General features: G+C 44.6%; 1 protein-coding gene across 1 annotated transcript; it reads right to left on the reverse strand.

The window, feature by feature from the left end:
* Positions 1-23,505, reverse strand: mrc2 (mannose receptor, C type 2). Its single transcript, XM_041956507.1, has 29 exons — positions 23,379-23,505; positions 17,867-18,274; positions 16,152-16,325; positions 15,827-15,991; positions 14,862-14,975; positions 14,441-14,584; positions 14,137-14,328; positions 13,271-13,425; positions 13,012-13,116; positions 10,216-10,331; positions 9,960-10,108; positions 8,216-8,433; positions 7,606-7,748; positions 7,429-7,525; positions 7,202-7,331; positions 6,936-6,968; positions 6,654-6,820; positions 6,249-6,417; positions 6,024-6,166; positions 5,677-5,785; positions 5,203-5,369; positions 5,006-5,114; positions 4,651-4,889; positions 4,379-4,541; positions 4,069-4,218; positions 3,677-3,790; positions 2,966-3,145; positions 2,631-2,654; positions 1-2,546 (listed from the first exon to the last, which is right to left on the reverse strand). The coding sequence occupies exons 1-29, from the start codon at positions 23,503-23,505 to the stop codon at positions 2,326-2,328; spliced, it is 4,425 nt and encodes a 1,474-aa protein (XP_041812441.1). The 3' UTR covers positions 1-2,325.
* Positions 23,506-24,236: the final 731 nt, after the last annotated feature.

Raw genomic sequence — 24,236 nt, forward strand, 5'->3', positions numbered from 1 at the left:
TCTGAGAACATAGATTTTATTAATTTCATATAAAAATGACACAAAAACTTTCCCAAAAAAAAAAACTTGAACAGGTGCTTCAGGTAATCTTCACAGGGACAAGAGCCAACATGCATCATTAACACGATCTCATTGCAGAACCCGCCGAGGGTCGTTGCACCTTCACATCGTCGCAATCAGGTCACATCTACTGCATTTAAAGACGAACCTGCACAGTAAACCACCAGCAGAGGCCGGGGTGAGCCTGGGACAGACCACTGCACCCTTTACACTCCTCCTTCCCTGCCCTCCTGTCTTCCTACATCCCCGACTCCTCCTCACGCTCCCCCCTTTTTTCCCCTTTTCCCCTTCGTCTAGTTTTCCTTTTTTTTTTCAGTCTTCTTTCTGACCCTTCATGTCCCTGAGCCCTCCTTCTCTGATTGGTTCCAGACGTGCCACTGAGCTCTTCTTGCCGACTCAACATTCCACAGCTGGAGACTGCACACACACACACACACACACACACACACACACACACACACACACACACACACACACACACACACGCAGACACTTCAACTTACTCCCTTTCCTCCTCCCTTCCCCCTCTATCTTAGTCCAGCTCACGGAGCTGCTGTTTTTTTTCACAGCAGCTCAGTAAAACACCAAAAGCCTCAGACTGAAAAGGCTCCAAAGCATTCCTCCGAGCAAGAAGACAGAAATGCACTCATAGGCAAGAGCTGAGGGCAAAAGAAAAACGCTTGAGGAGGCAAAAGAACACTGAAAAATGCGGTCATTACGCTGCGCAAATGTGAACTCTCTAAATGACGAGGAAGAGGTTCTCCCTTGTTGAGAATTCACTTTTAAAACATTCTTTGGCTTACATATATACAACGGTGTCATTCACACGAGGGATGTTTTTCTTTGTGGGGCAATGAGAGGTTCAAATCTTGGCAATTATCCCATGAATGCAGGAACGTTTCCAAATGTCTTTACCAGCTGTATTTAAGTCAACAACACATAGTGAAACCTGCATCATTTAAAAGACAAATCAAGAAAAATATCCTAGCGATAAGATGATAAAACATACAGAAAAGTGAACTGCGGTCCATAAACATGATGAGTCAGACAAATATCAAACTGCGAACCCCTTTTCTCGGTGCATACAAAGAGAATTAGGCTGCTGTACTTAAAAAATTGCTGAATCAGCTCCAGATGGAGGCACGAAGAGCCAAAATAAACAAAAGCGTGGAATCACAGAGCAGCAACCGTGCTTTAAGGATAATGACTAAAGGCAATGACTAATATTGAATTAGTACAAGATAATAGCAGAAAGTGCCAAAATGTACACAGGGCCATGGAAGCTGAAAGTCTGATCATTTGATGACAACCTTCAGTCCTGCAGTACCAAAAAAGACAAGTAGTCTGTTTAAAGACCAGCTTTCAATACCAAGTCCTCTGCAGAACTTAGTATTAGTAATGTGCACAATTCTAGTGTACTGCCCTCAGACGGTTTGAGGTCACCACTAATAATGGTCCCTGTCACCTTCCACACATTCACATTTGGACTTCCCCCTCCTCTGCCTCTCTGACAGCTGGTGCCGACGTGTCAGATCGGAGAGGAGGAGAGAGGCAGGCTCACAAAAACCACACATGCATCATCAGTAACAGTTCTCTACAGCTGCACAGATAATGACAAATCAACGGAAAGGACACCAACGAAAACACACCAAGGTCAGGTAAATACTGTCATGGCAAAAAAGAAAAAAACTTACAGTTAAAACATTTGGTCCTGAAGAAGACTGCGATTTTTAGAGGACAGAGACAAATGGTTTCGGTTAAGAGCCGATCTGTGGCTGCGATGGTGCTTTTTTGGTTTCTTTCAATCGAAACGGGAACAAGAGAGGAAATATACACCAGGCAAAAATTTACTCTGGCACCAAGGAAGACAGCGAGGAGTCGTTTCATGAAACCGACGTTATGTTGAACTTTTCCAGCTGCGATAAAACTAAACTCCCAGTAGATCCATTTATGGCCTTCGTGAAGCTTTTGGGGAAAAGCTGTGCATATGGAAGGATCTGATTTGTCTGGAGAGAAACTGCTAGAACTGCTAAGTCTTGGCAAAAGAGGATTGAGAAGGCGGGGATTCAATTTAAAAACTAAACATCTGCTGCGCTCTACACAGCCCTTCAGCACTTTAAAAATCTTTTTCGGTTTCAAAAGAGACAACAACAACAAAAAAAACCCATAAATGCCACAATGTGTGTCGGAGTCAACACATTGAAATCAGCCTCTCTTGTGTCAGTTTGGGTCCAGTCCTGGTTTGGCCGGTCCGGAGCGGCTCTGCTACTCTGGCTGCTCGTTCAGCTCCATGTCAGACACCAGGATGTTCTTCTCAGTCTGCTCCGCGAGGCTGGAGTTGGTGCGGCTGTAGCGGGCTCCTTCGTAGGACCCCCGGGAGCCGACAGCTCGCCGACGGTACAGGTAGATCACACCGACGATCAGCACCACCAGCACCAGGCCCGTCACCATGACGACAATCAGAGTGGAGAGGTGGTCGCCATCCGCTAGGTAGAGGCAGATGAAAATCAGGGTTAGTATAAATCACTGTAAGTGATCAGAATAACATGGCAGCAGGAAGTCATACTTACATGTTACAGCTGAGGTTTCAGTACCTGCAAAAGGAAAAGGGGACAGCTGGTGAAATGACTGCTTCAGTATTTGGCAGTTGCACCTGATCCTAAACCCTGCTGGGTGAGTTCTCAGGCTGGTGTCTTTTTCTGAGGCGGCTTCATTGTTCATTCATCTTGACGTTAAAGGACACTGTGCCATGGACCATCACACTCAAGGGACTTGTCCAGCAGTAATTTATACACGCAAAACAATTCAATTTGCTCTGATCTCACCGTCAACTAGTTTGCTCTTAAACTAAACTGGCTCAGCTAGACCTGGTCCTGAGCTGAAGCGGTCTGAAGCGTGTGCTTACTGCGAGGCTGCTTGCAGATGACCCCGTGCGTGCGATTCCTGCAGGAGCCGGGCTTCCACAGGCCGCTGTTGCTCTGGATCCAGAAGCAGGAGTTCGGGGACAGAACGGAGAAGGCGACATCATGCGCCTCCCAGTTGCTGTACGTCATCTCCGTGTCCTCGCTCCACACTAGACCTCTACCTGCACACGTGCACACATACACACACACACTCAGAGAGGCTTCAAACACACTCAAGCAGAACGACTTGTTTAGTTTAATCTTAAGGAGAGCTAATTCGTTATATCATGGCCTGCCTGACATCTCTGTTCAGTCAGAGGTTTCCAGTATCTGATTCAGTTCTTCCCATTAGCTTAGCAAGCATATAATTTCACTCAAATTATTGAATTGCACTAACAGATAATAATGCAGTTTAAATAAATGAACTTTCCCGAGATAATGCACCTGAATTTATCATGAGAGAAACTGTCTTAATTAGGTTTCCTCTAATTAATGAATTGCTTCATAATTATTCTATAAAGGAAATCAGAATCAATTAAAAATAAAACTTATTGAATTAAGAAACTTAGCAAGCAGAGTCAGATAATTTGACTAAAAGCAGCACAAAATTAATAAGCTTGGACTTAAAAAGAACTTGTGAATTTGAAGGTTAAGAAGTCTGCTGCTGCAGAGAGAGATGGAAGAAGAGAATGCAAAGCTGAACGTTGCCGGACCTCTCACGCTGATGCCCAGCCAAGCTCCATGTGCCTGCTCTGCATAGCTCTGGATGTGTTCCCATACAAATCCGTTCTCTGTCTCATCCAAGATAGAGAGGAGCTCTGCTCCCACTAGAAGAGAGAAAACGACAAAGACGGAACAAAAGAGAAAACAGGAATTGATCATGGAGGGAGATTCAACATTGGTGCAGCCGGCTCAGTGAACAACACGTCTAAATTTAGACATATTGATGCATTTTGTCAATTATGTTTGCAGTGGGGAAGGTCAGAGGAGCTGCACTTAATTGGCTTTCAATTCAGTATCATGAGCTGCTCGGTATGGGCAGCACAGCGGGAGGCTGAGCAGAATGGTGGAGAGGTGTGAGGACGCTTCTGAAACTCTCGCCTACTTTTTTTACAGGACGTGCGAGCATCCTGCTGCAGTTTCAGGCTTTGCAGGTTGAAGGCGTAGCAGTGGTTTCTGAAAGGCACCCACGCCCAACCTCCCAGAGAGTGGGGGCAATGGCCGGGGTAGATCCACTGGTGACTCACAGGTGCATCTGGAAACGAGGGAAAACAATGCAGATGAATACGTTTAATTTATAGTAAACGAATGCTGATTAATTCTTGGGAAAATAATGATGTAATTCTGGAGATTTGTTTGTGCATTTGTGCCAAATATAAATGGGCATTTATTACTGTCACATTACACACACATACCACTAATTTGACAGATAGCAGCCTCCAGTTTAGCATCACAGGGAGTCATAGTCCACTGGCCGGTAGTGGTCATGTGACCACATCCAGCCATCTGAGTGGGCTCCCCGTCTTTCCAGTTTGAATAAGAAACTTCTTCTTCACCCAGCCAAGTGAAGCTCCGTCCCTGAGAATATAAATAAGTTGCATTTCACCGCAGTCTCCCTCAGAAAACACGGCTGTGCTTGTGCGACTGCATTCATGAATTGTAATATGATATACTGTGATGGGCTCACTCCATAGTTGTAGAGAGAGATCCAGGCGGGCCGGCGCAGGCTGTTGATCAGCAGCGTGAGGTAAGCCTGCTGGTAGGGATCCTTCACCGTGGCCAGGGTCCCATTCAAAGATTCACAGAGGTGCAGAGCGCCGGTCCAGTCCAGGCGCTTCTCCACGACCCGGTACGTCACTCCACCCAGCTCCACAGGCTTTGACAGGGAGACAGGAATAAGAGCCGGGGCCGGAGGGAAACCTGAATCTGAAGAAACGACAACATCACACAAGATGACTTAAGGTCGACACGCTTCTGTTTGTTGTCAAAATATTTTCTGCGCTTTTAAAGCACATTGTTGGGATTATTGTTCAATAACACACCTTGCTGCCTTTGACAGATGAAGCCATTACTTTCCATCTCACAGGCTCGGGAAGCCCACATGCCGGCGTTCTTCTGCGGGTTCCCATGAATCATCACCACGCAGTTTCCCTGAGAGGCGACAGTGAAATCCTCAGAACCAGAACACATCGAGGACAGAACCATAACGTGTGTGCTGATGGGTGAGTGTCGCGGGTACCCGGGTCTTGTTGTGGTGTGGTCCGCTGTTGTCGAGCGGCTCTCCAGGAGCCCAGTTGGTGTAGCTGAGCAGGCCAGCCTTGGCCCACTGGAAATGACCTTTAGAGTCGGAGGTCAGACCCACCCAAAGGTCAACACTGGCGTTGTTGAGCAGGGTGGTGACAAAGGCTGTGAGGAGGAGAAGCGAGCATCACTTTGTATGTGTGTGGTGAAACTCTTCTGAGACACTTCAGAACAGTGATTAACATGGGGGGAGGTAAAAGAGGTGAATATAGATAAATATCTACACCGACGTATAAAAATATAAGCAGGCAATTCATTCCTATTGAAATAAAATGATAACTCAGATTGACAGATCATACAAATTTACCATAGAAAAATGATTACACCTGAAAAAGCAAGTAATCTACATTCAAGCAGAGATAATTTTCATTCACTTCGTAGCTTTATGGCGGCCGTATCCTGCCGTAATTACCTTGCTCCAAATGATTGGACACCACTGCCAGCACACCTCCTTGCGTTTCACATTTCAACTTGGCTGCAGACCACGTGACTCGGTATGTCTGATCGAATACTCTGAAACACTGCAGAAACACTAGATGTCATCGCACGCGTTAAAGAAAAAAGAGTGCTCAGGTTAGCTTTGGTTGGATTGAGGTAGGACAGGAGCAGGTGCATAAAGCATCCGGTACTTCCTGTTTACCTTACCTTACCTGCTGTGCTTCACTGCCTGTATGGTATAATGATTTGATGCACTCTAGACATCCTGCATCCTTTATACGACTTGCGTAATGCTGAACGCCTGGTATGTTGTAGCTCTACCTTATGCTGATAGGAGGACCATCCATCAGGACAGCCTGCAGGTGGGTGGGGGGTTGATGGAGTTGGAGGAATGGTGCCTGTGACGTTTACTCTCTTACAGATGTAGGGCAGGTCAGAGTGGCACTTCTGATCTGCCCAGTCCGCTGTTGGGGGGGTGGAAAACACAAGCTCATGTGTGTGCCTTTGATTTATCCTGTCGAGGTCTCTCACTCTGGCTGTTCTTACCTTTGCCGGCGGACAAGTAAACACACTTCCGATCACGGCTCAGTGGGTGTGGCCTCCCAAGTGCCCAGGACACGTAATTGAGCACAGAGTGGTCAGACCAGCGGAAACGGCCATCATTTTCGTAGGTGTGAAGCCCCAGCCACCAGTTGTCACCCTCCACCTTCGCCATCTGAAGGTGAGAGAGAAACTGTGAAAAGGCGTGTCGAGGCCACAGTCACAGACTTTTAATCATGCAGGGCTTTCCTGCAGAATACAGACACCATAATCACACAGGTTTGTACTTGTTAGGTATCTCTGACGGTTTTGCCCTTATAAAGCTAGACTGCCTGATAAAGCAGGAGTAACTGAATGCACATTTTCATTAAATATACAAATGATGATGAACTCTGATAAAGTGTGCAGTGCCTTGCGTAAAGTGTTGGCCAGGAAAGCTTCTTCCTCAGCTGAGTGGACGGAGGCTAGGGAGGAATCGAACCAGGAGCAAATCCTCTGGGCCTGGTTCCAAGTGGTTCGGTGGTCAAAAAATTTATACTCAGCCTCCTGGAAGCCAATCCACTCCGGTGAACTGGTGCCTGACGGATGAGGGGAGAGAGAAGAAGAGACAGAGTAGGGAGGTTTTGAAATAAGCCGCAAGGAAGTAATTTCAGCACGCTGAGAGAAGTTCAAAGCTAAGAAAATATGACTGACCTTCAGAGACTTCTGGTTCTTTCTCAACACTACCTAAAAAAAAAACACACACACACACACACACACACAAGGGAAAAGTGTATTCATGACATACAAAATGTCAGAAGCCCAAAATGCAATGAATGAAGAGGGAAGAAATCTGGACATGGTCAAATCGGAGAGTGATGCCTCGACATTAGGAGCTGCAGGTGGAAAAAGGTATTCCTAAAGGTGAATAGAAAATGTGCAACATGAAATAGAATAGAGAAGGTCCAGTGCTGCTCTACCTCTGGGGATCTTGCAGATCCAGTCTAACTCAGAGTCACAGTGCATGGCGAGCCAGGTCATAGTGCCCAGGTCTGCAGCAGCACACTGTCGGATGTTGTAGTAATAGCGGCCGAAGTTCTGGTACGTGAACTGAGACGAAAGCAACGAGGAAGCAGATTGTGTTTCAAGTATTTGTATACACAGCAACAGTTGGCACGCAGCTAGGACGCATCGTGTCATTACTCACAGCGAGTCCATCGCTCCACTTCCAGCTGCCGTTGTCCATGGGGTTTCTGCGGTTCAGTCCGATCCAAAACCAGTGCTGCTCGTGGTCCTCTGACTCCCTGCGGGCCACATCATCATCATCGTCATCATCACCATTATCATCACATCACATGTCACCCGCTCAGAAGCGCACACCCACCCGAAGGCCTCGTGGAGGACCTGCAGAACAAAGTGCTCCTCCTCAGGGCCGCCGATACTCAGCAGGTTGGCTCCGTGTCTCCGGCAGAACAGGTGAGCCTGCAGCCAGCTCAGCTTCTGCTCCAGCTGGGAGGAATGAAACACCTGCACACAGGTGATAAAGGTATAATTACAATTCAATTAAAAACACATTACCAGTGTAAAACGAGCAGTATCAGTAGTATTACAGTTACTATTAAGAAATACGACTCCTCCTCCTACAGCGGGGTGTACAGCTGGTGAATTGTGTCCTTATCACTATCAGTAAAAACTGTTCTATTAATTAAAACTGCACTATTAATCGCACTTTGATTAGTAATGTGTTATCTTATCTTATGTCTAAATCACCTTGAACTGTCATCCTTCTAAAAAATGATCATTTCAACATCTACAAGGATATATTTACAGTAATACACTGCACCAAACCGAAGGTAATTAATTATTCAGATATTAGCCAAGGTTGTTTTATTCCAAGACCGAATTAATCCATAAATGAAAGTGTGACTGAAATCAAAAGACACTTCCAGCGGAGTTGTGACAGTGTGAAACTGTAAAACACGGCTGGGGTGAACCTTGTAACAGTAGCGCAGGTTGCTGTTGCTCTTCCAGCCGCTGGGACAGGAGCCGCTGAGGCTCGGGGTGGGCTGAGGGACCGGGGGCTCCGGGCTCAGAGACGTGTCCTGGTTCTGGCGGCAGATGAATTTCGCCTTCGATGACGCACACTCCCTCACCTCCCACAGACCTATTGCGGAGCCCGTCGCCATGGAAACGCAGCCGCCGCGGACGTTGACTGAAATAGATGCAGGGTGAGGCGTAGGTGAGTGGAGGGAGAGAGAGAAAGAGGCTACACTGATGAAACGAGTGGAAACAGACGGATGACGTGCAGAAAAATAATGTGCGGAAAATGCGATTATACATTTCTGATGAGACGGTTATGAGTGTTGAATCTCGCATTAAACTTTTCCAACATTTCTTGTAAACCCCCATCTGGGCTCTATTTCTCTAATCTCCCTTATGGAGCTTCCTTATGGACCATATGGTGGCCTACATGTGGTGGTACTGTTTTATTTCACCATACTGATATCTAAAAAAAAAGGCTGCATGCAGGAACTTAAAATTCTTTCACACATGTTATATGATTTCTTTTGCTTTCATATATGAATGTATACAGACATTATACACTTCTATGTGATACTCTCTCTGTGATGCTCTCACCGTTCTCCTAAAAGCATCAAAAACCTACAGATAAAGTGTCAGTACAGTCCTTTAACCAGCCAAGCAACAAACTCCAGCTTTAATCTGTGCAGAGGTCAGACAGTTCATATCTTTGGATCTGTCGGTGACTCTAAAGCCACAGGACTCTCCCACGCCTGTTTTCTTGCGCCTCCAGGTCTGGTTTAGAAGTTATAAAGCTGTGATGAATCCAAAATCCATGATAGCCTGAACCTTACGAGGTGAATTCTGCTGTTTGCTGTCTCGACCCTGTGGTGTGAAATGATGTAAACACAGTTTACGGCTCAATAAACTGGTCCGATTTTGATGCATTAAATTTAAATCAGAACGTGGCGCTGCTGGCTGGTTTGGACTGATGCTGATAATTGTCTTAGGCTGTCAGCTAATCAAAGCTACTTTACACCCAAATCAGGGCGTAGTTCTGAATCTGTACTTTAGCCAAATTCAAAGTTGGCTCTGGTTGAAAATGGACTTCATGTTTTGGGTTATTGAAAATCTCCAGCTATAGATTAGATGCAAATTTGACGATCCCCTCAGGGAAGGGAACTCAACACAGCTGAAAAAAGTGAATTAATCTGCAACTATTGTGATAACTGATTAATCATTTCAGTCATCTTTCAAACTAAATCCCCTGTGATTCTACGGTTCCAGCATCTCAGATTTGAAGATTTGTTGCCTTTCTTTCTTCCACATCATTGCAAACTGAACTGAACATTTCAAAAGATGTGGAAGAATACAAACAACTGTCACAGGTTGTAAGTGGATATAGAACTTGTTTTTTCCATTAAAATGTACAGAACCTGGTAAAAGTATGCATTACAAGCTGTGAAGATGTAAAATAGATCTATCTGGCATTAATACATCTTTTAGTGCCATGAAATCTGATTTCCCTTGAACATCACGTCATCTTATATTATTCAATGTCTGCTGCTCCAATAGCATTATTATATTATCCAATGTGATCTCCAATAAGTCTCAGTACGTTGATGATTTAACAATCCTACAATGCATTATCAGATCACACCTGTAGTTTATCCTGCGAATCATTCACACACTCACTTAAACATGGCGTGTGCCACCCACCTGGCTGGTCTCGATTCCAGTTGGTGTAGGACACTTCATCCCCACTGAGCCAGTGGAAAGAGCCTGGGCTGCCCTGGTCATTGAGGCCGATCCAGAAGGAATCATCAGAGCGACCGAACACCAGGCTGTTGGCGAAGGCCTGCTCGAACCTTTAAAGATTTAAAGGGACTTTTAGAAAGGCAGCACCGACAAAGCAGGCTGTGATGTCTTTTAATCGCTACGAGGGAGTGCGTGTGTCAGAATACGTGTGTGTTACCTGTTGGTGATGGTAACAAGGGCGGCTCCATGGTCCTCACAGGACTTCCTGGCCTCTTCAAAGGTAAGCAGATCTTCTCCAACCCAGTAACAAGCTGGGCTGTGCCACTTCCACCCCTAAGAGGACAGGAGAGATTAGCAGGATATGGAATATAACATTATTAAAAAATACATAGTTATATATAGAAAATGAACAAATCCTGTGCAGCTCTTTGAATTTAAATTCAGTCGTTTAAAATCTGGATCTGGATGTGCATCAAAATGGTGCGTTGTGCAAGGAAGGATTCAAGTGTCAGAATAGATTTAGTTAAAATGCCATTTTAGCATGAAAACAGAAGTGACTCCACTTATACCAGTGAACTGTATCCCAAATGCAGAATAAAAAGAACAAGTCTAGGCATGCAGAAATAACTTTTCCCTGGCCTCAATCCCTCCTGCCAGCTCATGTACTGTAGTTGTGGACGTGTACAGACGCAGAGCGCAGCCAACACGCAGAAGGTCAAAAGAGGTGACATTTTGCATGAGATTGATAGTGAGAGACAGTTTGTATACGGCTCTGTGAGAATAAGCCCGACCTCAGGCTTTTTGCACAACCACGTTTGGCATCTCGACAAAAACCTCAAAGATTATAACTGCCAGAGTGGTTTGATCTGTTGAAACTCACGTCTCCTTAACACTCTTTCCTATCCTCCTTCTCCTGTCTTACACAACATGTTCCTGATAACACGTAACACTGATGAGGCATATTTCAACTACGATTAACTCATATGTACTAATATTAACACTACACAAGATTTCGCCCATTTTCAATTAGGTTTTTTAATCCTCCCTATAAATTACACAGAAGGTGAACAATCCAAACATTACGTTCAATCACGTGTCCTCGATTATTCAAAAACAAGCAATATATTGATTTTTTTGTCGGTGGATGTATTCTCATTACTTTGACTTTTTTATGCAAAACACTGACAGAAACAAAGGAAAGATTTTTGGGGGCCCTAAGCAGCAAAACAGCAATATCTTTCTCATGTGAATACTATATAAGTGACAAATCATCAAGTTGATATGACAGACAGTTACATTCTAGCAACAATATCACCCGTTTGGCGTCATGTTTCTGGACACGTGACTGGATGTAAGCCCAATATTAACTCTCTTTTAGCTCCGTTTTTGGTCTCCACCATCTTCTGATGGAAATTTCTGGCTCTTGAGCTGCTAAGTTCAGCAGCAACTAAAGCAAACAGCAAACTATGAGCTGAAACTTTCTTTAAAGCCGAGGGGAGCTGCAGATTCAGGTGAAAGCTCTTTTTCACATTAACTCTCTGTGAGATGGACTTTTTGGTTTTGCTGCTGTGCCTCCAGAAATTAAAAATCATTAATCGCATATCAATCTTTCATATTAACTGAAAGAGCTCATATTTTCAGTGACTGTAGGGGCCCCCTGGCGATTGAGGGGTCTCCAGCAGCTGCTTCCACCCCTCTGACTTTAGAGATTTAGTGTTGTCTCATCACTTTGTTTACTCACACATGAAGCAAATGAGTTATCCTGCGAACCACATCACTATCTTTGGAGGTATAAATACTAGTGTAACGAATGTGTGCTCCAGTGATTAACCGACATGACGGCATTAGGGTAATGAGCAATCCATTCCATGTTCCGAGTACTGAGCCCAGCACTGGATGGGGATTATGGTTTAGGGATCATGTGGTGTAATGTTGCTGAAGCGGTAAGCGGGCTCTCTGTCATTGTTGTTTCACATGTTGCGTTAAGTGAGCTCATCTGCCGGAGACGTGTGCCACGCCAAATGACCCCCGTCACATTACCACCCATGCTGGCTCGATCCCCAGGGAGGGGAGCAATGATTCATTGCGCCGAACAAATAGTCCGACCACAGAAAGATCTTTGTTGAACGTAACAGCTGAGAACCGGCACGGCTCTCAACTTCAGATCGTTTACATCATAAATCAACGCTTAGCAAAAATATAACATCGCTGAGGGGCGAAGACACACAAACACACACTCTGGTGTCTTTTCTCGCTGTGATTTTCCCCAACGTTTCACACCTTGCTGCAAAAAAACTAAAGTAAATTTGCAGCGATGGTCAGGTAGGGACACGTCAGGTATGAGAGGCTTAAAGTCTCATATGGAGAGAATTAAGTACTGTGAAATCAGAGAGGGATGTAGATGGATCCTCCAGATGGTATTTAATTCACCATGTGGGTACAAGTGGGGGGCATGATAGTACATTTCTGTTGTTTTCAACTGTATACACTTGTTTTATAAAGATACAAACAACATGTCCCACTTTTAATGCCTTTTTTTAGTCTATTTTTTGCCTGTTTTGGGTTTTTTGGGGGCAAAAGTGCAGTATGTGTTAAGCCAAGGGAAGAGTGTGTGTGTGTGTGTGTGTGTGTGTTTGTGTGTGTGTGTGTGTGTGGGCTTTAGTTTGTCTGGTAAACTTCCCCAAGGAATGATTTTTATTACAGTTACAGACTGGAGGCGGACTGGTGGGTTAGTGGAAGGGTGAGAGTTGGAGGGGAGCTCTGGGAAAAAGGGTCAAAGGTGACGCAAGGGCTGAAATATTTAGAATAATAATTATGCTCCAAGCAGCCGGAATAAAAGCAAAAAAACGCTGCAGGATATCGGAATAAAGTAGAAATGGAGTAAAACTGAGAGGTGTAACAAAGAGTTCATATCTAGTCCAGAACTGGAGACGAGTCATAAACATAAACAGTGAATGTCAAGAGGAAAATCAAATGTGTAGCGCTCAATGCAGAGAGAGAAAAAGAGTAATACTTGTTTGCAATCTTGGTGCCGCGGCTTCCCATCACTCTTTGTTCCCAGTTTCTTACAGATGGAGGGCAGAGTCAGATTACAAGGGCTGTCATCCCAGCGGCCCTCCTGCACACGCAAGCACGACACAAACAGAGAGCGAGAACACAGCTGTTCAGTATACACAAACCGAGGACACAGTGACAGTGAGAGGCCGTTTCTTTGAGGCCATGAAGGCCCCAGACTTTGGGGGTCGGCGTGAGGGTGCGGGGGGTCAACTCACAGCTCCCCAGATGGAGACGCAATCTTCTTGAGTGTTGCGGAAGTTGTTGGGTTCAAAGGGGTGCCAGTAGGTGAAGATGACGGGCGTGTGGTCAGTCCATTGGAAGTCCATTTGCATATCAGTGTCATGGAGTCCAATCCACAGCTGGTCGATGTCTGACAGAGAACGCAGCCGGGTCAGAAAGACAATTAGAGAACACAGACAAAGGGTTAACATAAGATTAAAGTTCCAACTATGACTTTAATATAAAACTGCCAAATTTTTCCATGCGGTTTAACTATTGGAGCAATTCCATGACCAAAACTCTTAATTTGTTTATTCATGTGCTGCTTTTTTTAGCTCAGGGAAAGAAATGAACTGCCTGGTTTCCATTACATTTGCTTTGGAGAAATGTAGGAAAACAGCTGGGAGTTACCATAGAAAGGAGTTAATATTTTACCTGTTCTAAGTCTGTTTTTTTTTTAGATGGTAAGCTGAATGAGGCATGGCTGAAACGTCAGTGCATTTTGCCCCACTGTGCTTAAAATAGACACTGAAGAATAGAATTTAAAGGGCATTCAGATAGATTGGAGTGTGTGAACTCTTTGTGAACCCGCTGCACTTCAGCATCAGCTACATGCACCCTTCTTTTTGTTTCTTTCCACTTCTAACTTCATACAGAAAAACATCCAAATCCCTCATTTCCCCTCTCTATAATAGAGCATAGCTTTCAAAATGTTTATTATATTCCATAAAGCCTTCGACTAGAGGGCACCCTGTGGTGCAGACATTGAACTCTGATTTCACAGATTTTTATTTCATTTCTGGCTCTTCAATGCAGTTCAGAGGAAAGAGCATAACACACTAAAAAAAAATGGTCAAATCACCTCTCTTCAGGTTGCGCATGATGAACTCCAGCTCAGGCAGGGTGTGGATGCTGACCAGGTTGGCCTCCATCTTCTGACAGGTTTTCTGTGATGTATCCCAGTCGCTCTTCTCTGAAGTCAGCTTGTAGCAGCCAGCCTGGAAGGCCTGCCAGCCCACATCGCACTCATATTTCTCATCATCTGCCCACGAGTCTGTGGGAGCAAAGAGATAAAAACCCATTAAATTCGAGACTTCTGCACTGTGGCAGGGCTGCAACTGCTCTATTTCACTTTAATGGAGTCGTTCAAATGCTCATACGCTCACCAGTGGTGAAGGGGTCCAGGGTGGCGTTGGGCCTCTTCTTACAGACGTATGGCAGAGCGACAGAACAGTCGCGGTTTTGCCAACGACCTGAAGACTCGGTTCTGATCACAGCGCAGTTCTCCTCCTCAGCGTGGTTTGGCTGGTCTGCAGGTTGACATAAAGAGAAAAACCTCTTCAGAACAGCACTAACGCCGAGGTGCCCTTGTTCAAGGCATTTCACCCCCAAATACTCCAGTGGTCAACGCTCAAAAGACTGTGGTTGCACAGGAATGCCGCCATGTGTGTATTTGAGCGCAGAGCGATGTGTTGCTAAAAATGAGCAAGCAGGCTCATTCAGCATTCTGCGGGAAAGACATGTTTATAAAAAGATCACACACACTTCGAGCTTTAAAGAGACACGAGAGGTTTTTCACAGCCTAACCTGTCTCCCAGTTGAGATATTTGAGCGGCGAAGAGTCGGCCCACTGCCAGCCTCCGTGGATGTCCAGGTCATTGAGGCCAATCCACAAAGCAGCACTGTAACCTGTCAGCAAACCTGAAACAGCACGACAACGCCTTTATAAAACATGACAAGAGCGAAACGCCTGTGGACACAATAAAAGAAAACACTCAATAATGTGCTTCCACTTAGTCTCTCCAGTTAGCCGTGATGTTAACTGTCAGCACTGTATTGGGTAGATGACAGAACTCTTACGTAAGAAAAGCACAAGTGTGGCCTAATATTGACAACAGGGTCACGGCATCCCCAAAAATCAATGCTACAGGTTGGGAGAGTGAACGTACGCAGCAAACACGAGCAAAAAAGATGCTGCATGGCTAATTTAATTGCTTTAAACTCACCTCTTAGGATTTGTATTTGAGGATTTTTTAATGTTTGTCACAGCCAAGAGACAAAGACAGACATAACACAGCCTCCTTGTAAAAGGTCAGAAGAAATTTGCCAAGAAATCGTGGTTATTATCATCATCATTGTCGATTTCGACAGGGTGAAATTGCTACAGGTCATAAAGAATGACAGAAAATTCTAAAATTTCAAATTATCTTTGACTTTATTTTATTTTTTTGTATGCAATTATGAAAACCAACAGTTAAATGTCTGTTTGTTCAGTGTTGATTTATTTGAGCTTGCTGCATTTTTTGGAGGTTTTATTACTGACACATTGTGTTCAGAAAAGCTGCTGTTTTCAGTCAAGTAGCACTTTGTCTCCTCACAGTGATAATGCATAATGTCACGTTCTGGTTCTTGCATACAGCCAGTCTGAATCATTTCATTAAATGGGTTTAGGCTGTCACAGAGGTTGGCACAAACATCACTTTACATTTCAAACAACAGCCACGACAACACGAGTGAAAGCCTCTGCACACGCATGTGCACGCTGACTGTACCGTTGATGTACGTCTGCTCGTGCAGCTTGGTGATGCTTAGCAGGTCTGCCCCCTGCTGCTGGCAACTGATCCGAGCCTCGCTCCACGACAGCGTCGCCTGGAAGTTAAACTGGTAGCAGCTGTCTGTCAGCGGGTCGGTATCCCAGAATGTCTCACAGCCGCTGCCTGACAGTGAGGGAAGGAGATATGAAGGCCGTTAGACCAGGGGAGAAGGAAGGAGGAAACAACGATACAGTGAACAGTTGGGTGAGAGGAAACTGTGGTGAGGCTTGCAGAGTTTCTGTCCCCAGAATGAGGAACAGGAATGAGCAACGCCATAACTCACTCTTGACGGGACAGAAGCCCCAACGCTCATCCTTGCCGTAGTCGAAGGTGGTGGCACACCAGAGGTGGCCGTCCTCGCGCCCGATGCTCGTGCAGTTGTGGAACCACTGGCCATCGTACAGGAAGGGCAGATAGCAGGGGCGGCCATGAGAGTTGCCCTGGATCGTGTAGATCTCTGGGGAGCAAAAGAGAGGAGAGACTTCAAATCCCCTGCATATGGCAGCAGAGCCGGCCGTGCTTGCGTTGTCTCATGTTATGGCTGTGAACCGCGCCGGACCGAAATATCTTATCTGTTTTCTCAGCCGCTTGTATAATCAAACACATGGTCCAAACAGAGGATGAAGTTACAGTCAAAACAGCGAAGTCAAACAGTGGTCAGCAGAAGGAAGAGTAAACAAACACAAGTTGGCAGGTTATTAGGAAAACTAAGCATCTTTTATCTTGAACTTGAATTCAGAAAAAAAAGCTTCATATTCACATTGCATGCAATTTTTTTCAGCTAGTTTAACCAAAAATGACAAAAAAAATCTCCAGAGGTTGCTGTTCTGGACGCTACATTCCACCAGTATCGTACGGTGGGAAGAAAAGGGCAACAGCGAGTGAGGGAGAAAGGCTGGATGTGCAGTGTTACCAAAACAAGTTAGGCCAATGGAAAGTAGGGCAGACATGTTAAACGAGAGAGGAAAGATTTCTGAAGCTCCCTCCCTGACGTCCCTCTCTGCTCCACCGCTGGCTGGCTGCAGTGGAGCTGCTTCGCGGCTGACTAATGTCGGAGGCATTCCTCTCCGGCAGTGAGTCGACTTCACAAAGAAACTTGTGAAGATCGGCACTTGAAAGTTAAAAATGTCAGTGCACCCGATTCCCTCGCCACAAAAAAGTACGAGAGATTTAAGAGAGGGAGGAGAAAGAAGAACGTGACGGGAGATTTTCTGGTCTTGCCTTTATGGCAGATCTGGTTTTAATTGCGGAGCCTGTTAACCGTAGACTCGCACTATAGTTTGTCAATGAACAAAAGTGACATTTGATATTGGTAAGAACGGCACTGACAGCGGAAATGAGGCTTAGCTGTGAACCACCATGGTTAAATTTAATCTAGACTGAAAACAATATATAAATACAAATATACTTGAGGGCGAGGACAACTCTGGGTGTTTACTGGGGTTTACAAACACCAGCGCTGTTTTCCTTGGCCTTCTGACTGGCAGACGGCCACATGTTCTCAAAGATTCCCTAAAAGCAACATTTCGCTGCATCCATTTGATCAGATACAGCTGCAACAGTGAAGGAGCAGCTCATCGGGTCACAGCTGGAGAAATGAGGTGCAATATCTGTGATCTCATTTCTCTTTTTTTTTTGTTTTGGATTGTTCTTGGCTTTGGTGTATTATTTTAGCTATTTGTTATTCATATTACTTCTTTTTTTAACACACAGACACATATATACAGATATAATATCCTATTTTTCCTTCAATCTTTGGATTATTAATGAATTTGTAATCCCATTCCTGCTTTCCTTTGTTCAAATTTCAATAAAAATCATAAAAAAAATAATTTTGTGTAGATTGTGTAAAGTGTGTATATTGTTTGCTGAGGATTAATGATTTTAAAAATGAACAGATTTTAAAAGGAGTCTGGAAGTGTGGAAGAGATATTTTGGGCCAAACACAGGTAAATATTGACATCAATTGCTAATGCGATGAACTTTTTTCATGCTTACGCTGATATGTTTTCGAGCACAGGTCCTGCACACCGCCATGCAGCCTCCATTTGAGCGACGAAGGGGAGGAGGTTGAGGAGGAGGAGTTCGAAAATGAGGGCGAGGGAAGGTAGGTGTTGAGGTTTTCCAACACCTGGCCACAGTTCCATGTCCAGCGTACTCGGGGGGGCTCGCGGTCACAGGTGTACACGCCCAGAGGAGACCTGTCCGATCTGGAGGTGAGGTTGCCAGTGGTCATGCCCAGGCACAGCGAAGAGCCCAGGTTGAACAGGCGGCCCCGGGTCACCCATTTCCAACGCTGGTTGGCTGCCTCACAGGAAGTCGACAGGACCAGGGAGTGATCCCGCACCCCCAGGCACCCCTGGGCACCCTCATGGAAGAACGCAAACTCATCCGAGTCCAGCGGCGCTGTGCAGAGAGAGGGAACAATGGCATCGGTCAATAATGCTGATGAAAACATGATTCCATGTTAGCAGCTAATGTGGCAAGAGAACAGGTCAGAGGCTGGATCGATATCTCCATTAATGGACACAGTGCTGGGTTAGAACTGGTTTGAGCTGAGGCCCCTGATGTCCCTGCATTATACACTTCAGTGTTATTAATCCTCTAAACATCCTGTCATAACCCTAAACTCCTGGAAAGCGCTCTCAGCAGGACGTAATTGCAGAAATGTCACGCAATAAACCATGAAAAGTGGTTGCACATGTTTGTAATGCAACGTGAGCAATCACAGTTTGAAGTGTGTCAACGTGCACCAGGTCTCATTCACCCCATTCCCGAAGAATCTGGCCTGGAGTTACATCTCGCCTCGCCCTCTGTATTTTGTGGCGTCTGTTTCTGTTGGGTTAGACGATGAAGAGAGCAGCAGTTTGTGGTTTTGGGGCGGATAAATATATGAGGATCTTTATCGTGAGAATATGTAGGGTGAGTGTAATGCATCTGACTCAAATAACTGAATGTTTTAACAGGTCAGAATTTGATGAATTTGATGAAACTGTCATGATCCTCAGGGGTGAAATGGGTAGCTGTTTCGAGTCAGACTTCTCACGGCTGAACGCTGATGCCTTCATTGGCATTACTTCACTATGATTGAGTTTTAGCTGCCTGCAAGGTGTTACCCACAGAGTGTTCTCACATACACTTACACCATATGAGCTTATCAATGATATCATAATGATAACTATTAAAAAATAATTTAATGAATTCAGAGCAGCTGCAAGCCTCAGCGAGTGGAATTTCAGGAACAAAATCCAACAACCTTTCTCCAAAAACAAATGTGGCTTTCCTTCATTCCTTTTTTTTTCTCTTTTCTATTTTTTCTTGAAGGATTTCGAGATTGGAAACCATGAAGCCAACACTGTGAATGTAACGCTGTGTGGTTGTGAGTCTGTGTGAAGGAGGGAGAAAGGAAGACAAAGAAATACAAGTCAGGAGTGTAGGCGTGACTCTAAATTAAGGTCCTGTGAAAACTCCTTTAAAAAAAAACACATCCCCAAAACACGCATCAACCCGGTCTCTCAGATCTGAGATTCAGAGGAGAAAAAGTGAGACCCACAGCATTCCTACTCGGCGGGCTCCTGTGAGAGGCCAGGAAGTGGGGTAGGTGGGAAAAGATCACTGGGCATTTGGCTGAAAAGCACAGCTCTCCTGCGTCTCTACCTCTCAGCTGAAACACTCCTGTGCTGCTTCTGCACGCACAGAGACAATGCAGCCTCATCAAGAGCTCCATAAAATATCCCTGTAATCTGGAGAAGATGACCGGCACGCCCCTGCTCTTCTGCGCTCAGGCTTGTGGTTGCGTTTCTCAGAAGCAGTGTTAGCTCATTTGGTCGGTAGCGAACGCAGTCACAGAGCGCGGCGGCAGGGTTGGTTCGGCGTCAGTTAGAAAATGCTCGGCACGGCGCAATCAGCTGTAATCGCCGCCCTGCTCTTTTCATAAAGCCGTCCATTTCACAGTAACACCCAGCTGTTAGACTTCTTTACCGCCAGTCCATCCTTTTTAACATGAAAGACTAAAATCAGAGAAAGTGTGTTCCCTGACAGAGACACAAAACTCCTAAATCTCCTCGTGGAGGTAAAAGAAATGATAAACTTTTGCTAAACCCAAACACTGCTCCAATAATACAAAACACCTCAGCTGCTTTTGGGACAAGACGATCTTTCCATGAAGCTGTTATTCTAGTCAATCCTATTAATGCAACATAATCCGGAGCTGGATGAATTGTAAAAAGAGATGCCACAAAGACCTGTTTCTCTGGAAAGTCACTGTCTGGCAAATCCATTGAGTCTCGTATTAAAAGGGGAAAAACATCACTGACTTGTCAGCTCTTAACCTGCTGATTTTTTTTTTTTTTTTTGATGAACTGATTAACACTTGGTCTATAAAACATAAGAAAACAGCCAAAAATGTTCAAAATCAGTCATAAATATTTAGTTTCATAATCAAACAAAGAAACCCAGCAGAGATTCACATTTGTGAAGGTAGAGCTGGTAAATTATTGGATCTTTTGCTTAAAAAATGAAAGATTAATCAATTAATCAACTGTGGTTCAGTTGTAAAAATCACACAGAGCATTTAGCCTCAAGCCTGCAGGATTGCTCACATGGCAGACTCGTCCTCAGCTCTCTGTTATAATTCATCTTCACTCTGCAATTTCAGTGTGACGTCCACCACAACAGACAATGAAATGTCCACAGGCTATAATCTTAGCTCAGGATTTGGCAACACTTCTCAAGTAAAACCCTTCAGGACAGTCGAGAAGCTGGACTTACACAACGCTGAGTTGTTAACGAGGCGAGACACACATGCCAATAAATCAGTCTGATGCCATTTTGTCATGTTCACAATGGGAATTAAAGCCATTTATATAAATAGGCCGCAGCTCCAGTGTTGCCTGTGAGAAGATTTTCACACCAGAACCAGCCCAGTGAAGATCAGCATTATAGCATGTTCCGAATTCACTTCAGAGTGTGAATATAAGCTCACAATGACAATATGAGGCAAAAGCTTCTGAACCACTAAGACAACCTGAAGCTGAAGTTCCAGACGGCACGCAGCAAATTCAAAAAGAAGTTTTAATTCCAGTCTGGAGGGGACACAACTGGATGTTTGATGTGAGAAAACTCCCGGGCAATCAGAGAGAGAGCAGAATTCCAGATTAACTTTAAGCCATTGAGCCCCGCGAACGCTAAGCCACAACAGCTCTCCTGCTGTGATCTCATCCTCTTCTTTGCCCTGTCACCCCCTTTTTTTTTCAGCGCTGAAGAAGGCAGCTTCCCGCTGAAGAGAGAGGCTGAAACCCAGGGCCAAGAACAACCGGCAACACTGGCCAAGAGAGGCAGATATTCCCAGAACCTCCACCTCCTCAGCACGGTCATCCGTTGGACCGGTTTGAGGACAATACTTTGAAACGTGGGTGAGGAATGAATAGCGAGTCTTGGCTTGAGACAGTATGAGTTCAACAAACTTCTTGATCTCACACGTTTTGGTGAAGTGTGAGTGTGACTCATTGATGCTGCCAGATAATTAAGACTCTTTTTCCATTCATTTATTGACTTCTAACTAATCTAAAGATCCAGACTGAAGTTTGAGCAAAATTCTTCTCCCGCAACCTTTCTTTATTTTGACAGATGTCCGAGATTACAAAAACAGGCCTTAACTGGTCAGTGTGATAAAATGGCAACCAACAAACAGGCAGGAAATTCCAGCCTGTTGTGTTTGCTTCTTTGGTGTTTTATGGCGGTCTGGCCTCTGAAGCGACCGAAACTGTGGGTAACTTCTACCTCATCTGAGAGGCATGGGAGAGCAGAGAGAGGGGCCATCGAGGCAGAGGAGTATATTTGCATTTTGCAGCCACATTCAGAAACAGCGCTGACAGGAACCTCTTTGAAAGTGCGTATCAAATTTAGAAACCAAAGAGGGAATGAGTGCGCACACTGACGAAGCTTTTCATCATTCCCACACTTAAAATTACATAACAGCTTATCGCAGTTTGGGTTTACCTGTTAAACCTATAGATATGAGATACATCTGAATATGTAGCAAATCATTTAGGTGTTTTGTGTGAGATCATGATGAACTTTGCTCTAAAGCTTGGTGCCACAGAGCTGGAGCTGTCTCCGTAGATGATAAATGACAAATGCATTTTGAAATCCCACACCATGTTAGTGGGAGCTTTCATGCCCAAACAAACTGTTGCCTTGCAGTTCTGCCAGTCATAAATCAGGGGAAAATAACCATCATCTAGTATACATTATCACAGTACACAAGTGCAGGGAAGTTCACGACACGCTGAGCTGTTCCTGATCAAAGATATCTTCAGTGTTTAACTCTGCTGGGAACTGCAAAACAATCCACATAAACAAATCCAAAGCGACAACATTTCATAACGCGAATCAACAACGCTTATTTTCCCCGTAGATCCCTCCGCAGCTCGTGCATTTGGTCCAGAAGTGATTGACAAGGGATTCCCAACTTTTGGCAACAGGGGAATTTGACGGCAGATGGGTGCGAGTCATTTTAAAATTAAGAAACTGAGCCTCGCCAAAAAAGAGCTCCAGATTATTGAGGATGTGTGCGTCGCAGTGCATTCTGCGTGGGAGTGCAAACCCACATCATCTCTTAAATGAAAGTGATCAGAAATTGTGCGGTTACTAATTTTCTTTATGGATGGCCAGAGATGACGGCCCATGCTTCAGCCTGATTTACAGTACTTACACTTAAATTACTTGATATATTGACTGTACGTTCTTTCTCTCTGGGCCTATATCCTTTTCTGATCCCAAAAAAAGAGAGCATGCCACAGTCATCATCTCTATCACACAGTGTGCAACAGAGAAGACACTGACAGTACAGCCAAATTGGTAAATTCAGATTTCCTGTTGCAAAAACACTTGAAAAAAAAATAAAATAATGATGAGCTCATAATTCATGAATCATAAAACAAAAATGCCCCAAATATCCAGTCTTAAACAGCAAACACTTTAGGAGGGTTATGGCATCCCATAACATGTAATGGTCTAGTAGCTGTTCAAGACTGGACTGAATGTGTTAATTGCAGCCTGTAACAGGATGTAAAGGTCACATCTGCCCGCAGGGTGCCAAATGAAGCGTTACTCCGCGTCAGGTCCACAATGTAGCCTAAAAAAACCCATCCAGTACAATAACGGCACAAAAAGTAAAAGAAAAGGTGCGTTCTGCCGCAGAAGCTAAATAAACTTAACACATAAATAGAAATCACAATAGAGAGTCTGAGCCAGCAGCCCCTTCCCTCCTCCCCCCTCCGTTTTTCTCCACATCTGGTTCCACTCACTGCTCGGACTTTTGGTTCGTGGCATACCGAAGCACCAAATCCAGAATACGCAGAAAACATCCCTCACTCGCTGCTTTCTCGTGCATTTTCTGACTGGAAGTCTTTATCAAAACAAAAGCATGCACAATCGCGTAAATGTCTGGCCGCTTTTTGCGACTTTTACATGAATGAAACGACGCGAAAGTTGAGCTTTTTCTCACCCGTGACGCTTCTCTTCAGTTCCAGACTAAAGATGAATAAATATAAAGTGCATTTGTAAAATAGAAGTTGCCGATTTGTCCATGTTCTCCTGGAGTCCTTGTTTCGGTGACTGCCGTTGCCTTGCATGCTCACAACACACGCACACACACGCGCTGCAAAAAAAAAAAAAAAAAAAAAAAAAAAAAACAGCAAACGAGGAAAAAAAAAAGTGAAGCCGGAGCAGCAACCGCTCCAGCGCTTTACTCCGAGGACGGGTGATGCAGATTTGACCGCTAGAGCTCCGTCTGCCTCCCAGTCAGATGAGACTGAAATGAATGGAGCAGCGTCAACAGTCTGTGCGTGCGTGCGTGCGTGTGTTTGTATGGTTCCCAACATGAGGTCCGGGGACCTCCAAGAGCCTGTGAGAGAACCCCCCATAGCAAACAAGGGCTGTATGGGGGACTGGTGCAGCAAAAAAAAAAAAAAAGTTCAGAAATCTGAGAATAAAAATAGAAAAGAGAGCAAAAATAGATTTTACACTGCAGCTTTTTCCTTTTTTATATTTTGTTGCTGATTTGGTTTCTTTTACAGGTGCGTCTTATTAAAGGTCAGTAAGTGTTGTCAGGCTGACGTGGGAGTCCTGACATGGTAGAGCATTATTCTAACTTTTAACATCCTGTTACATTCCTAAAATATTTCAGTTGATACTTATGGTGCGCAACACCTTTATGGTAATCTTCATTCATTTTTAATGGCTTCCTTTAATAATGCTGTGGAGACTTGAAGGTTAGCAGCAATGTGATTTAGTTTCACTTAAATCGTGTTTTCTAGAGCTTTCTCGATAAGCATCCCAAAGAAGATTTTGATAAAAATAAAAC

The sequence above is a fragment of the Chelmon rostratus genome, chromosome 17 (assembly GCF_017976325.1).
Source record: "Chelmon rostratus isolate fCheRos1 chromosome 17, fCheRos1.pri, whole genome shotgun sequence".
In the NCBI taxonomy this organism is placed as follows: domain Eukaryota; kingdom Metazoa; phylum Chordata; class Actinopteri; order Chaetodontiformes; family Chaetodontidae; genus Chelmon; species Chelmon rostratus.